Source organism: Triticum aestivum, chromosome 2A (genome assembly GCF_018294505.1).
Source record: "Triticum aestivum cultivar Chinese Spring chromosome 2A, IWGSC CS RefSeq v2.1, whole genome shotgun sequence".
Classification (NCBI taxonomy): Eukaryota; Viridiplantae; Streptophyta; class Magnoliopsida; order Poales; family Poaceae; genus Triticum; species Triticum aestivum.
The window spans coordinates 317,573,886-317,586,640 of record NC_057797.1 but is presented as its reverse complement, the minus strand read 5'-3'; the positions used below and the strand labels follow the sequence as shown (position 1 = coordinate 317,586,640).

The following is a 12,755-nucleotide window of genomic DNA, read 5'->3' as shown; positions in this document are numbered from 1 at the left end:
CGGAGTGTGTGGCAGTGGTTGGATGATGTGAGCGTAGCACAGGCGATGGACGATGGTTGCTCATGCCCTCAGAGGCCTCCGTGCCAGTTCTACATGCATGCATGCTCGACATATGATCCTAAGCCGTCGTCGAATGGCTCCTATGAAGATAGAGCAAGGTTGTCGGATGGCCCTACGTGGGTTCTTGGCGATACCGATGGTCTTTCTCTTAGACTCAGGCATGGACAACCCAGCCCAAAATCCGGGTCGGGTCGGGCTCGTTGTTCGGGCCGGACTCGGACCTTGTTTTGCAGCCCGTAAGATAGTTTGGGCCAGGCTCGGGCTTCTCCTTTTCTATATTTTGGACCGGGCTTTCAGGCTTCGGGTCTGGCTTGCATGTGTGTACACTAGAAAACAACATTCGGGCCAGGCTTTCGGGCTTTGGGCCATGATCGGGCTTGAGAAAGGAAGGTCAGGCTTTTACAAGCCCGGCCCGAAACCCGACCCAACCCGGCGTTTGTCTGTAGCCTGCGTACAATCACTATCGAGGACTTTAGGCTACCAAATGACCCCTTGACTGGGCTCTTGGCGGCATCGGTGACCTTGTTGATGCCAGTGGGCGTGTCCTGACATGCTCCTCGTATACATTGTCTGCCCATTTTGCGTGATGCCCATGTCAGGGTTGTGAGCGTGTATGACTGTCGAAGCATGGCAATCTTGCTTGCAATGGTGACTCGTGCCTTGATAGTGGGGCGACAGTACATGGTGACTAAAGTTTGGTGGTGCTACTGAGCGCAGGGTCTCGAGCTCTGGAGTGAAAACTCTAGGTCTGACTGCACTGGTTCTACCTGGCAATGGTGGTGTTCTACAACATAACCTTGTTGGAGGCATTGTCTTGAGTTTGCTCGGATTTCTTCCGGATGAACCCAAGATCATGTTGGATCTTGCGAGAGATCATGTTGGATCTTGCGACGATAGCGCTTGTGCGTCGTTTTGAGGGTGTCGTTATTGAAGCACTTTTCCTACAGTTCGGGTGTTGTAAGAGCAACTACAATAAGGTGACATAAGCAGGCTATAAGAACTAAAATATTATATCCTTACTTAGTTGGAAGAGAGAGAAGATGAGAGAGAAGAGAAGCGGGCTCTTTGTGAGTAGCCAGCTGCAGCACGAGACCCAAGATGCTTTGTGAGATTGTAAGGTGGACCAACTATTAATAAAATACATCTAAAACTTACTATTGTATATGCTAGCCATTAGATTGGCTTTATATGATATGACAACTCATTATAATCGATTGTTGGTTGTATTATTAACCATGCTCTAATCGGTGGGGTTGTTGAAGCACTTTTCCCACTGTGCGGGTGCTAAAATTGATGGGGGTCAGTGTTGATGGTGTTGGTTACTGATGCAAGCTTGAGCTACTTCGGCGAGGCTATGCATGCTTGAGCTGCTTCGGCGGGGCTTTTGGAGGTCGCTTTTTTTCCTCCTTCTGTGTATTAGCCTTTTTTCATTTTTTGCGTATATGTTCATGTTAACTATGTGCATCTTAGTTGTACAAAGGTCGGATATGTATTCTTGATGATTGTATTCTCTTGATACAACATTACAAGTTAATAAAATCCACCCTTTATTGGAAAAAATATCCAACTATTATTCACTCCGTGTGCATTTCGGTTCTAATAACAAAGTTGAACTGAAAGGCAAACTGTGTGCATCACAGATGGTAAAAATGGTGCTCGTATTTTCTTCATCAATAAACAAAACAAAGATAATTTCACCTTAAGCAGCTTGAAATATACATTGCACAGGCCCCGGTTCGTACATTGATTTTAGTTCTTAATTTTGGCAATTCTCTCTCTACTTAAAACAAAACCAAAAGAAGAGAGAAGGGTAGTGATTCTGGATCTCTATTTTCTTTACAATTGTTGCAGGTTGTTGACGATTGAAACCAGATTAGTAGTGCCCGTTTGTAGTTTACACCTGGAGGGGACCTAGCATCAAGATTTGATCCGTAGCAAGGATATCAACATAGCTCATCCTCGGCTTGCAATTTTTGGAGCGCCTTCTTCGCATAAATAGTTATTGCAGCAGTGGAAACTGCAGCAACCGTAAAGCCAATTCCGTTGTAGATGATCTGATCCACTGACAAGAAAGATCCTTGGCTAGTCGCCGCAGCCAAGCTTTGAACGAGCTTCCCACTGTTCACAACAAATATCGACAAAATTAATACCCATACCACAGAAAGATAATTAAACCAGGCATATATGTTTACATGTATAGAATAAGATACATAATCCTCAAACAGCTAGATATAATTCCTGCAAGACCATCTTATTTTTCACCAAGGACAGGAGCTAGCAAGTGCATTATTTCTCATACTGCATCCAACTATGAATCTTACAAACCCCCCTCCCCCACACACACACACACACACACACACTGTAAACCAAGAGCCCAGGTGGAAAATTTGGATTTGTACGTCGGAGGGATGTGCTGCCTGAAGCACTAGAACTAGATTGATCGCATAGAAGATTAGAAATGAAGAAAGGTGCCGACAAAATTTCTACCCTCCATGGCTAAAGTTGAACTCACAAAGCAGATTTTGCATTGGCAAAAACTCATAAAGGATGTCTAACGAAATTTATGCTAGCAAAAGGTATAGGTGCGCATCATCATTCCAATTCCGTAAAATAGCAGATTGGGTGAGATACAATCAAGTTATTCATGAACTATTTGCAAATGGATTCAATAACCACACCAATACTGACTGACTACCTACAGAAGGCAAAATGTGGAAGAGGTACAAACCTATAAATTGCAAGGAGGGTTTCATGTATGGTTCCCGCCATTGAACCAGCTATATATGGACAATATTTGACATTTGTAGCCACGGAAGCGTAGTTAAAAACTATATATGGAAATGGAGAAATCCTAAGTAAAGCAACTGCCCTAAATTGATGGAACCAATCTCCTTCACCAGCAAGTCTAACAAAAGCAGCTTTCTTCGGCCATTTTTCCAACCATCTCTGCATGACAACGAATCAACCATTATTTCCATAAAATATGAAGACACGAACAGACTGGTTTCATGTACTATCTGGATAAAACATAGCTGAAAAAGATGGGACTGAGAGCCTCACATGTATTCTGGAATGGAACGCAGATCCTATACAAAATGGTAATGACATGCCTATGCTCATCGCTGTTGTAATTATCAGAAAGCCATAACCATATCCAAAGGTCATCCCCGCAATCCACATAAAGGGAGAAGAAGGTATCAAGACACTTGGGAATAAAGCGATTGCACCAAAACATATTAGAAGAATAACTGGTCGGCTGAAAGTTCTTGATTGCCAGTCAATAATCGGCACAACCACCTGTGAAGGACAGAAACATGTAAAACAATGTCAGCAACAAACCAAGAGCATACTAGCACAATATCTTAGAATCAAAAGCAGCTACAGAAACACATGCAAGTGTGCAAGCAGTCTGTTTAAGAGGGCAACAAGATAATTCACTGAAATTGGTACAGGTAGCATAACTATGAGATGCTAATCAGTCTACAATTGCATGAGAATTCGTAATATTGAGGTTGATTCAGAGAAATTCATCAATAGGCAGCTGAGCATCCTTATGATCATGAACTTCTTGGTGGGGGTGGGGGGGCTTGCCCACATAATTTATTTCAGGTAACACCAGCAAGCAGGATCCAAATGCAGGCATAGTTGTACTTTCTGTGCTCTATCCTTGCAACATTTTACATTGTCCTGACCTAATAATCATATGAACTTTTGGAAGGGGTCAGCTGATGTAGTTAGAAATGATGGACAGAGTTGTAAACATTTCCTCCATGATGTTGACGACAACCAAAATTATGTCGGAAAATACGAAGACAAATCACCTTTTGCAATTACACCAGCCAACTTCAAACCAGGTATGAGAGTACAAGCAAGACCCTACATCTGGTAGGAATCCTTCTCTCCTTTTTAAAGATTTTTTTCAGCATCTGACTGATTTACGAGGGGAGACACCTGTAATTCTGGGGATCTGATGGGGTATGATTTGTGTGTGCCTATTGCATTCTCACCACCTAACCGCTTGATATTTATCTGGTTCGGTTCTTCGATCCTCTCGCTTCTCTCCACCCATCCGGTGCTCTCCCTAAAAACTCCCGTCAAATCCTAGCCGCTTCGCCGATGTACATTCTTATAAGAAGTTCCAACGCTGCGCCACTTCCTCCCGCACCACCGCCTGCTTCTTACCCAATTAAGACAGTACCGCACGTCCCCACCACTGCCATCGGCATCCTTGCACCGTGCTGCAATGACCATCTTCAAGCCGCTGCCCCTGAGATCCAGCGTGTCGTCGTCCAGTCATATGTGTGCCCAAGCCCTGAAACCCCCTTGGCTGCCAGGAAGTCGTCCCTGGCCATGGCCACCATCACCCTCTTGCAAGGCAGCGCCACAAGCCACAGCGTCGCCTCGGTGCATGCCGGGCAAATCCTTGGGTCGTCTACCTCGGTGTTAGGGCGTGCGCACATGAATCACCCCCGATCCGTCATCCATCATGTGTGTGCCCCGACGGCATGGCGTTGGCTGCGTTCCAGAAGTAGGGGTGCACTAGCAGCACGCCGCTTCTGACCGTGCATAGGCGCAGGAGCCCCTCGTCCGCGGCGGGGAGGGTAACGTTGTCCGTGATGTTCACGTGCATGCTGTCGCTGGCAAGTAACAAACAGGACATGGTCGAGCCACGGCTTGGGGCCTGCAAGGCTTGATATTGAGTGCTCAAGTGCCCCCACCAGTTGAGCTTCAGGTCCAACTCCAGGAAGTTTGATTCAGTAATCAGCTTCGGTTCCAAGTTTCAGTACCTTTAGAAATATTGTTTCGGTAATCAATTTTGCTTTGCCGAGATGGTAGGGCTTGATCTTGAGTGCTCAAGTGCCCCACCAGTTGAGCTTCAGGTCCAACTCCAGGAAGTTTGATTCAGTAATCAGCTTCGGTTCCAAGTTTCAGTACCTTTAGAAATATTGTTTCGGTAATCAATTTTACTTTGCCGAGATGGTACCTTGGGACATAATTGTTACACAATTTATCCAATCCATGAAATCAGTTTTTAACAAATCTGTTTCATGTGACTCCTGGTGATGTTTTTCATATATATATAATGTTTGCACCGTATGACCCTTTCCTTGTTTCAAGGTCAATTAATATCAAGTATACTGTATCTTTCTTAACATGGATTGTGTTATTCCCCTACGCCCAGTACAGTTAGTGACATTTTTATGAAAGTGAAAGAAATGTTCTTTTCATTGTAGCTCATGTTGATTTTCATATATAACAGTACTATTACTGATTTATGTTTCCATTTCGAGGTCATATCTATACCAATATAAAAAGACACAAAGAGGCAGATCCAAATAATCTTGACCGTCAACCCAGGTCAATCCAACGACCTAGACTGCTCCAATGACGAGCGCTCACCATGTTTAGCGTGCAATTAATATCATACCAAATAAAAATGTTAGAATTAATCACATAATTAACATGCAAGATGATATCCTACTTGATATCCACGTGCAATTAATATTTGCCTAATATCAACGTGCATTGCACGTACACATTACTAGTTAATATCAAGTAGACTATCTGTCCAGTTATATTTCTTTACATTACGATGATGCTATTGTATCATCCACCCTTTGTGTTATTTCCCCGTGCCCAGTACAATTAGGCACAATTTCTGTTGGTATATACAGTCAATTATAAGAGGTTGGAAACCAGATATTAATTATTTTGAAGATGTTTTTCCTTGCCATATTTCTCTGTAACAGGCTGTTTGATTTGAAGAATTTGCTTTCTTAGGATATATATTATAATAAAGCAGTGTCTTCTCCCTTAACAATAGAGGATATGCGTAACTAGCTTGATGTTTCACATATTTAAGAAGCAAAATTAGTTTCATGGTGTGAAAAATAGTTGATGAGTTCTGTATAGTCCAGGTTGCCTCTTCTACTTCCATCTCTTGAAATTTTTAAGCTAGGGACGTCGATAACTGCCACACGTGTGGCACAATGGGCACCCGACCACACCACCCTGTGTGGCATACCCAGGAGACAGCCCACACGACCCTGTGTGGGCGCATATTAAAACTGCCCACACGACCCTCCCGCCCGAACGATTCAGTGCGAGCTGCTCCCCAGCCCGCACAGCACACACCCCTCATAGTTCTCTGCACAAACTTTTGCCGTGACTAAAAAATGAAAAAGAAAAAGGCCCAGTTTGATCCAATTCATATAATGTGTCCAAAAAACCCAGATTTGGCTGTGACTAAATAAAGCCCAGATATTGCCATGGTGGTAAAAATGAAAAGTTCCCACAATGAAAAAATTTAGTGTAAAAATTATCATGCTACAAAATTAAAGAACCAATTTGAATAGAAAATGAAAAAGACCAAGGCAATTTGCACCTGAACATGGTGGCAAACCAAAAAAATCCCAAAAAAATTGGAGAGATGGCAAACTGTTAGTGAAAACAATTTGGCATGACAAAAACAAAAGTGAGAAACTCACATACATACAAAGTTGCCATACAACTTGCCATGCTACATAAATGTACATTTGTGGTGAGCGATGGAGGCGAAAATTTCCGTGTATGTGAAAATAAAATTGCCACGACGATGAATGTAAATTTGATATGGCAATAAAAAACGTAAGTTTGCCATGGAAAAAATAAAAAAGTAAAAAATCAGCATGGCAAATCTATTGCATGCACTATACCATTTGCTGAACACATAATAACAAAAAAATGCAACATATTTGCCACGATCCATTTAACTAAATTTCCCATCGTTTGAAGAAAAACAATTATCATTGTTTGGGGGAAAATGCCATGAAATATGGCAAATCTATTCTATGTTACTAAATCTGCCATGCTTCGTGAAATAGAAATGCCATGGTGGAGGGGGGATTGCCAGCAAATCAAATGCATGTGATATGACAAATTTGAACTCAGCAGTAGAAAAATAATCCATTTAACTACATTTGTCATGCTTCGTAAAAATAGAATTGCCATGTTCTAGGGGGAAAAGTGCCATATAGTATGGCAAATCTATTCAAATCTATTCATTCATTTAACTAGATTTGCCATGGGTTGTAATTTTTTTACATTATCATAAAAAAAAGAAACTTGCCATAATAAAATTATCATAAGGTGAATTTGCCATGGGACATCAAGTGACATGGCAAAAATACACTAACCATTTTTACCATAATAAAAAAAATGACTGTCCCAAAAATTCTTATTTTGCCATGGCAACTAGTATGGATTCTGCCCATGGCAACTACTTGCATGGATTCTGCCCATGGCAACTACTACAGAAAAATTTGCCATGATCCATTTAAATAAATTTCCCATGGTTTGTAAAAAAATTGCCATGGTTTGGGGAAAAGATTCCATCAAGTATGGCAAAATCTAGTCGAATTTACTAAATTTGGCATGCTTCGTAAAAAAAATAGAATTGCCATGGCCAGGGGGAAACATGCCATGTCGTATGGCAAATCTATTTCACTTAACTCAATTTACCATGGTTCTTAGAAAATAAAACTTGCCATGGTGGATCGGGAAAAATTGCCATGTAGTATGGCAAATCTATTCCATTTTACTAAATTTGCCATACTTCATTAAAAAAAATTGCCATGGTTTGGTAAAAAAAGTTTGACATTATCTTAAAAAAAGAAACTTGTCATGGGCAATAAGGTGAATTTGTCGTGGGACATGAAGTGAATTTGCCTTATAAAAAAAATTGCCATTGTCCCAAACAAATTTGCCATGGCAACTACTTGTACGGATACTGCCCATGGCAACTACTACAGAAAAATTTGCCATGGTAACTACTCATGAAAATTCTGCCCATGGCAACTACTACAGAAATTTGCCGTCGCAACTACTCGTAGCAATTATGCCCATGGCAACTACTCCCAGAATGTTGCCACACAATTACTATGGCGGTCAAAATTCTCGCCAACTACTATGGCATGCCGAGCTCTTGAAACTCCGGCAAACTCGATCTTAAAGTTTACCATGACAAACTCAATCTTGGGTTACCCATAGCAAAGACATCTTAAAAAAGAGTTGCCTTGATCCCTGACCTAAGAGGACATACAACCTATGACAACGTGATTTCTCCTTAGAAAAGCATGGCAATTTTGCCATGACAAGAAAGTTGGGACATGGCAAAAATGTTGAAAACATGACAAAATCAACAATACTAACAATTTGTTGTTCTCCTAAAAAGACTTGGCAAAATTGCCATGGATAATCAATCAACACAGGGCAACAATTTTCCTAGGTTTTCAACCAAATCAATGAGCTTGCGAATTTGAACCATTTCATTCTACGCATGAATCATCAACACAGCTAGGCAATTCATCAGAAAAACACTGCTGTAATTAGTCACTTAACTGATTCAAAGTTCAGATCAAGGGACGAACCCAGTGGCAACAGGTGGAGGAGGGCACAGCGTGAGTCAGTGGAGGCCGCAGAGCAACTCGTCGACAGTGGCCACCGCCTCTCCGGTCCCGGACAGCATCGGGGGAGGGCGCCCCTCTCCCTGAAGCCCGCCACCGCCCCGCGGAGGAGTTCCTAACCCGAACGGCGCCGGCGGCTGGATACCCCGCACAAATGAGCCATGGCGGCGGCTGCTGTTGCGGCCACCACCTCTCCACCTCGTGCGCTGTCCCGTACGGCGCCGGAGGACGCGGACGGCGCCCCTCTCTCAAGCCCGCCACCGCCCCGCAAAGGAGCTCCTGACCCGGATGGCGCCAACGGTTGGATACCCGCACGAAGGAGCCATGGAGGCGGCTGCTGGGATGAGGAGGTGCGGCCACCACCTCTCCACCTCGTGCACCACCGATGCCGTCATTGAGGTCGAGGAGGATGCACCATTAGGGTAGTGCGCACGGGGGCATGGAGCTTGCGCGGCGGCGGGGTAGCGCGGCGTGGCTTCCTGGAGCTCCGCGGCGACGGGAAGAGCGGCGTGCCGCCTAGAGCTCCGCCATACAAGGAGCCGCGATATGGCCGGCAGCGCGGATCGAGCTCCCTGAGGTGCTGACGCCGCCGAGTTCCACTTCATGCCGCGGCACCGCCCAGCTCCACGCTGCCTCTCTCATCTCTCCGCCGCGGCCCCCCCAACCTCCGCCTTGCAAACCGCCATCACCTCACCATGGAATCACTGGGAGACACCGGATTTGAGAGAGGAGATATAAATGGGGAGGGAGGAAGACGAGAGAGGAAGCGAGGTGGATAAGGTTGGGGTCGCTCGGTGTAACGTGATTTTGGAACGCACGACAGCAACAGATTATGTGGCACTGGCTTTGTTTCAAACTTCGTGCTATTTGATCCAATGGTTATTAGGGCGCTTGGACCAATTGTCATCGTCACATGTGCGGGCGTTATCATTTAGGTAAGCTAGAGCTTTAGGTACTACTTCAAGAAATATAGTCGAGTAGGACGGAGGTGTGTCCCGGTAGAGTGAAAAAATATCCTCTGCCTTATGCCCTATGTGTTAGTTATTTATATACATACGAGGGATCTCTGATTCAGACCCTAGATTGCATAGATGCTGTTAGTATTATTCAGTCTCTCCAGCTTTTTTATGTCAACTAGGAAAGTCTGCAGAGATTTGAAAAGCTACTCTTGATAACCATGTAGTATCTCATCATGCTCTTCCTTCAAAGGGATAACAGTGCCTTTCACAGTATATTCTCCTGGATAGTTCTGTCCTATTTCTAACATTGGAATATGGTAGATTGACCTCTGAATCAAATTAAGGTTTCTAGACCCTTTCGCATTGTTACGCCATCATCCATCTGTATGCTAAATATTCCAAGTGAAACCATTCAGTAATTATTCTTATATATGTTGCCATGTTGCTACAAGTTAGTAAGTTGATGAAATCACGCCACTGTTCCATTAGTTACTACCTAAGAGATTGTTGCTTTCTTTATTTTCTACCATCTGAACCTGACTAAGAGAAATAGTTATTTTCGAAGTTGATAGCATGCTGCATTAATCATTTACACTGTTTGACTCATGGAGAGAATATGATCCTGTTATTCACCTGAATATCATTCCTACCAGCTGATTTTAGGACATATTCAATCATCATGGCTGATTTCCTTTCCCCTTAGCAGTTGCTTAAAGAGAACAACTGAACAAGACTGACTTCATTTGATGCATTATATACATACATACATACCTCTAAAACCAAGCATGTTGAGACTTTTTAAATATACACAAGAAAATGCATTGTGGGCATTGCGGCGTCTAGCTCAGAAAGTGTCATGGCGGCAACTTTTGCCGAAGATAAACCAACAATTTAGTAGTCAAGGAACCATCCTTTGTCCTTATGCATGGAAGAAAAAGATCATCTAATCGGTAAAACCAAACAAAGAGGATTCATCAATTATATAAGAAACTACATAGCTGCCTACGAGCAATGCGAGGCGTGCCGCCACACATAGCATGGCCAGTAAGACCCTATTTATGGACTCTATACGTGCCAACTACAAGCATGGCTGGCAATAGTAACCACACCAATTAAGCCATGACCGAAACTGATCTAAGGAGATGTATCAATGTTACATTCCGCTATCAATTGAGATCTTTGAACAGACTATAATAAAACAACCTCACAATCATGCAAAAATACAATGAGAAAATTAAATTAAGCATCAAATATATCCCTGCAAGACACAGATAATACTAGCAAGTGGATACAGGGAATAAACAGTACGGCATCTTGATTACCAAACATATCAGGATCCAATAGTCTTATGAGATTGTCCCTACCCGTCCACCATTTAGAGGAGGCACCTACACCCCCAGAGCATCAAGCTGACACCACATATTGGGTTACTAAATGAGCGAACATATTAAGGCATTGGCTTTTTTTTCGTATTAGCAGAACAATTTCCAATATTGTTCATTCAACAGTGACATTCCAATTTGATCCAAACAATCATTTAAACTGGTTTCCAGATGAAATCCATTAAATATCCATATTCATACAACAAAATGACAAATCGACCAGCTAAAACACAAACAACTACTGCGTTCATTTATGTAATGGTCAACATAAATTAGAAAATTATATATGCATAAAACGGTACTTCCTCGGTTCCAAATTATAGCCTAACAAAACCTCTTATAATTTGGGACGGCCGTAGTACATAGTTCAAGGATCAAGCAGGAAAATAAAAAATAACAACAAGAAATCGATAATTAGTAGGAAACACAGAGTAGATAGAATAGGCAAAAAAATTGCAGCATAGATCGCGTTAAATGAAAAGACTCAACAGAAACAGCATGAGCAAAACACAAGACAGAAACAAAGATCTAGCATCCGTGACGAAATTAGGTGGGGGGAAACGCGTTGCAAGGAAGCCTCCAAAGGAGAGGACACGGAGAGGGCGCACCTTCTTGATGACGAGTGGGCCCAGGAAAACGACGGCGGCCGCGGCGGCGCCGGCGAGGAAGATTCCGAGTACGGCGACCTTCGCCCACCACCGGATCGCGCGGCATCGCAGCAGTCTTGGGCACTCCCCCTCCTCCTTTACCGCCTCCTTGATAGCGTCCACGTCCTCCGGGATCCTCATGTACTCGCCGCGTCCGCATCCGGCACCGCCACTGGCGGCCCCCGACATTCCCATGGGCCGGACGCGATCAAGCGAGCATGCCCAAGGGGACAACCCCCCCCGAATTGGTCCGCGCAAAGCCAAATCTGGCTCGAGCTGGGCGGATTTCCGGGGTGCTATGTGCGATTGAGGAGCGCTAGGGTTTGGTTTCAGGGAGGGGGAGGAATTTATGAGGAGTAGGAGGGAGGCAACGGCATTGGAGCGGACTCGGTTCTGGTGGGCACTGGAGGCAGGGGAAACCGGAATATTTTTATTTATTTTTTAGAATTGGAAACCGGAATAATTGTGTGGGTATTTTGACAGCCTAAGAGCATCTACACCCGGCTCCCCTCACCCATTGTATGGGTGTGGACGTGTCCGCATACATCCGCGGCAGTCGCCGCTCATTTTTTTCGCCGCTGTAACCAGACCTGAAATTTCATCATCTATTGTTTTAAGACGAGGCACTTGCCGTTGTAACCAGACCTGAAATTTCATCACCTATTCTTTTTAGAGATAAGGAACTTGTTTGGCCTTAAACTGAGGCCCTTATAAAATCTTACACACGGTCGTGAAGGACGAAAAGCTTAAAAGTATGACTACGACAAAGTCTAACCAAAAGAAAAGGTGAATACAAGCAGTAAGGCTGATAAACAACGACGCAGAGCTGATCCCAGGGCATGACAAAGAGATGATAGTCGCCCAAAAGGGGACCCGGCGCCTAGCCGGTGGTGTCTCCCACCCCAATCGTCGAAGTTCGGTGCACTTTGCCTGCACCTTTAGGACGAGCAGCTCCACCCTTCTTTTGTCCTTTGGTCCCGACAGTAGTTTTAGCTGCACGAAAGATGCCAATTTGTAAAGCAAGTCAAGGGGTTGACGGAACATTAAATCACAGGGTATGCATAATATGTTGTGCACATGCACCCACCAGAAACAAATCGACGTGATTGAAGTGTGGAACATGGCACAGTGACAAAGGATAATTTGAGAGTAAAAAACACATGCCTAAACAGAGGAAAACAGTAGCAAAAGATCCCAGGAGGACCCTGGAGTCAGCCATGACGTACTCGGGGGCTGATCCCCCGAGCAGACGAGACACACGTC

The 12,755-nt window shown here is 43.9% G+C and overlaps 1 protein-coding gene across 1 annotated transcript; it reads right to left on the bottom strand.

Annotated features, from left to right (window-relative positions):
- Nucleotides 1-1,734: 1,734 nt before the first annotated feature.
- LOC123188605 (uncharacterized) lies at nucleotides 1,735-11,919 on the bottom strand. The gene is made up of 4 exons (XM_044600765.1): nucleotides 11,454-11,919; nucleotides 3,121-3,357; nucleotides 2,789-3,006; nucleotides 1,735-2,178 (listed from the first exon to the last, which is right to left on the bottom strand). The coding sequence occupies exons 1-4, from the start codon at nucleotides 11,685-11,687 to the stop codon at nucleotides 2,004-2,006; spliced, it is 864 nt and encodes a 287-aa protein (XP_044456700.1). The 5' UTR covers nucleotides 11,688-11,919; the 3' UTR covers nucleotides 1,735-2,003.
- Nucleotides 11,920-12,755: the final 836 nt, after the last annotated feature.

Bases quoted from the DNA above. Each gene is read 5' to 3' on its own strand.
- LOC123188605 (XM_044600765.1), bottom strand. From the start codon at position 11,687: ATGGGAATGTCGGGGGCCGCCAGTGGCGGTGCCGGATGCGGACGCGGC. The intron at 3,358-11,453 runs GTGCGCCCTCTC...TGTCCTTCACAG, and splicing joins GCCCACTCGTCATCAAGAAG to GTGGTTGTGCCGATTATTGA. The intron at 3,007-3,120 runs GTGAGGCTCTCA...GTTGTCATGCAG, and splicing joins CGTTCCATTCCAGAATACAT to AGATGGTTGGAAAAATGGCC.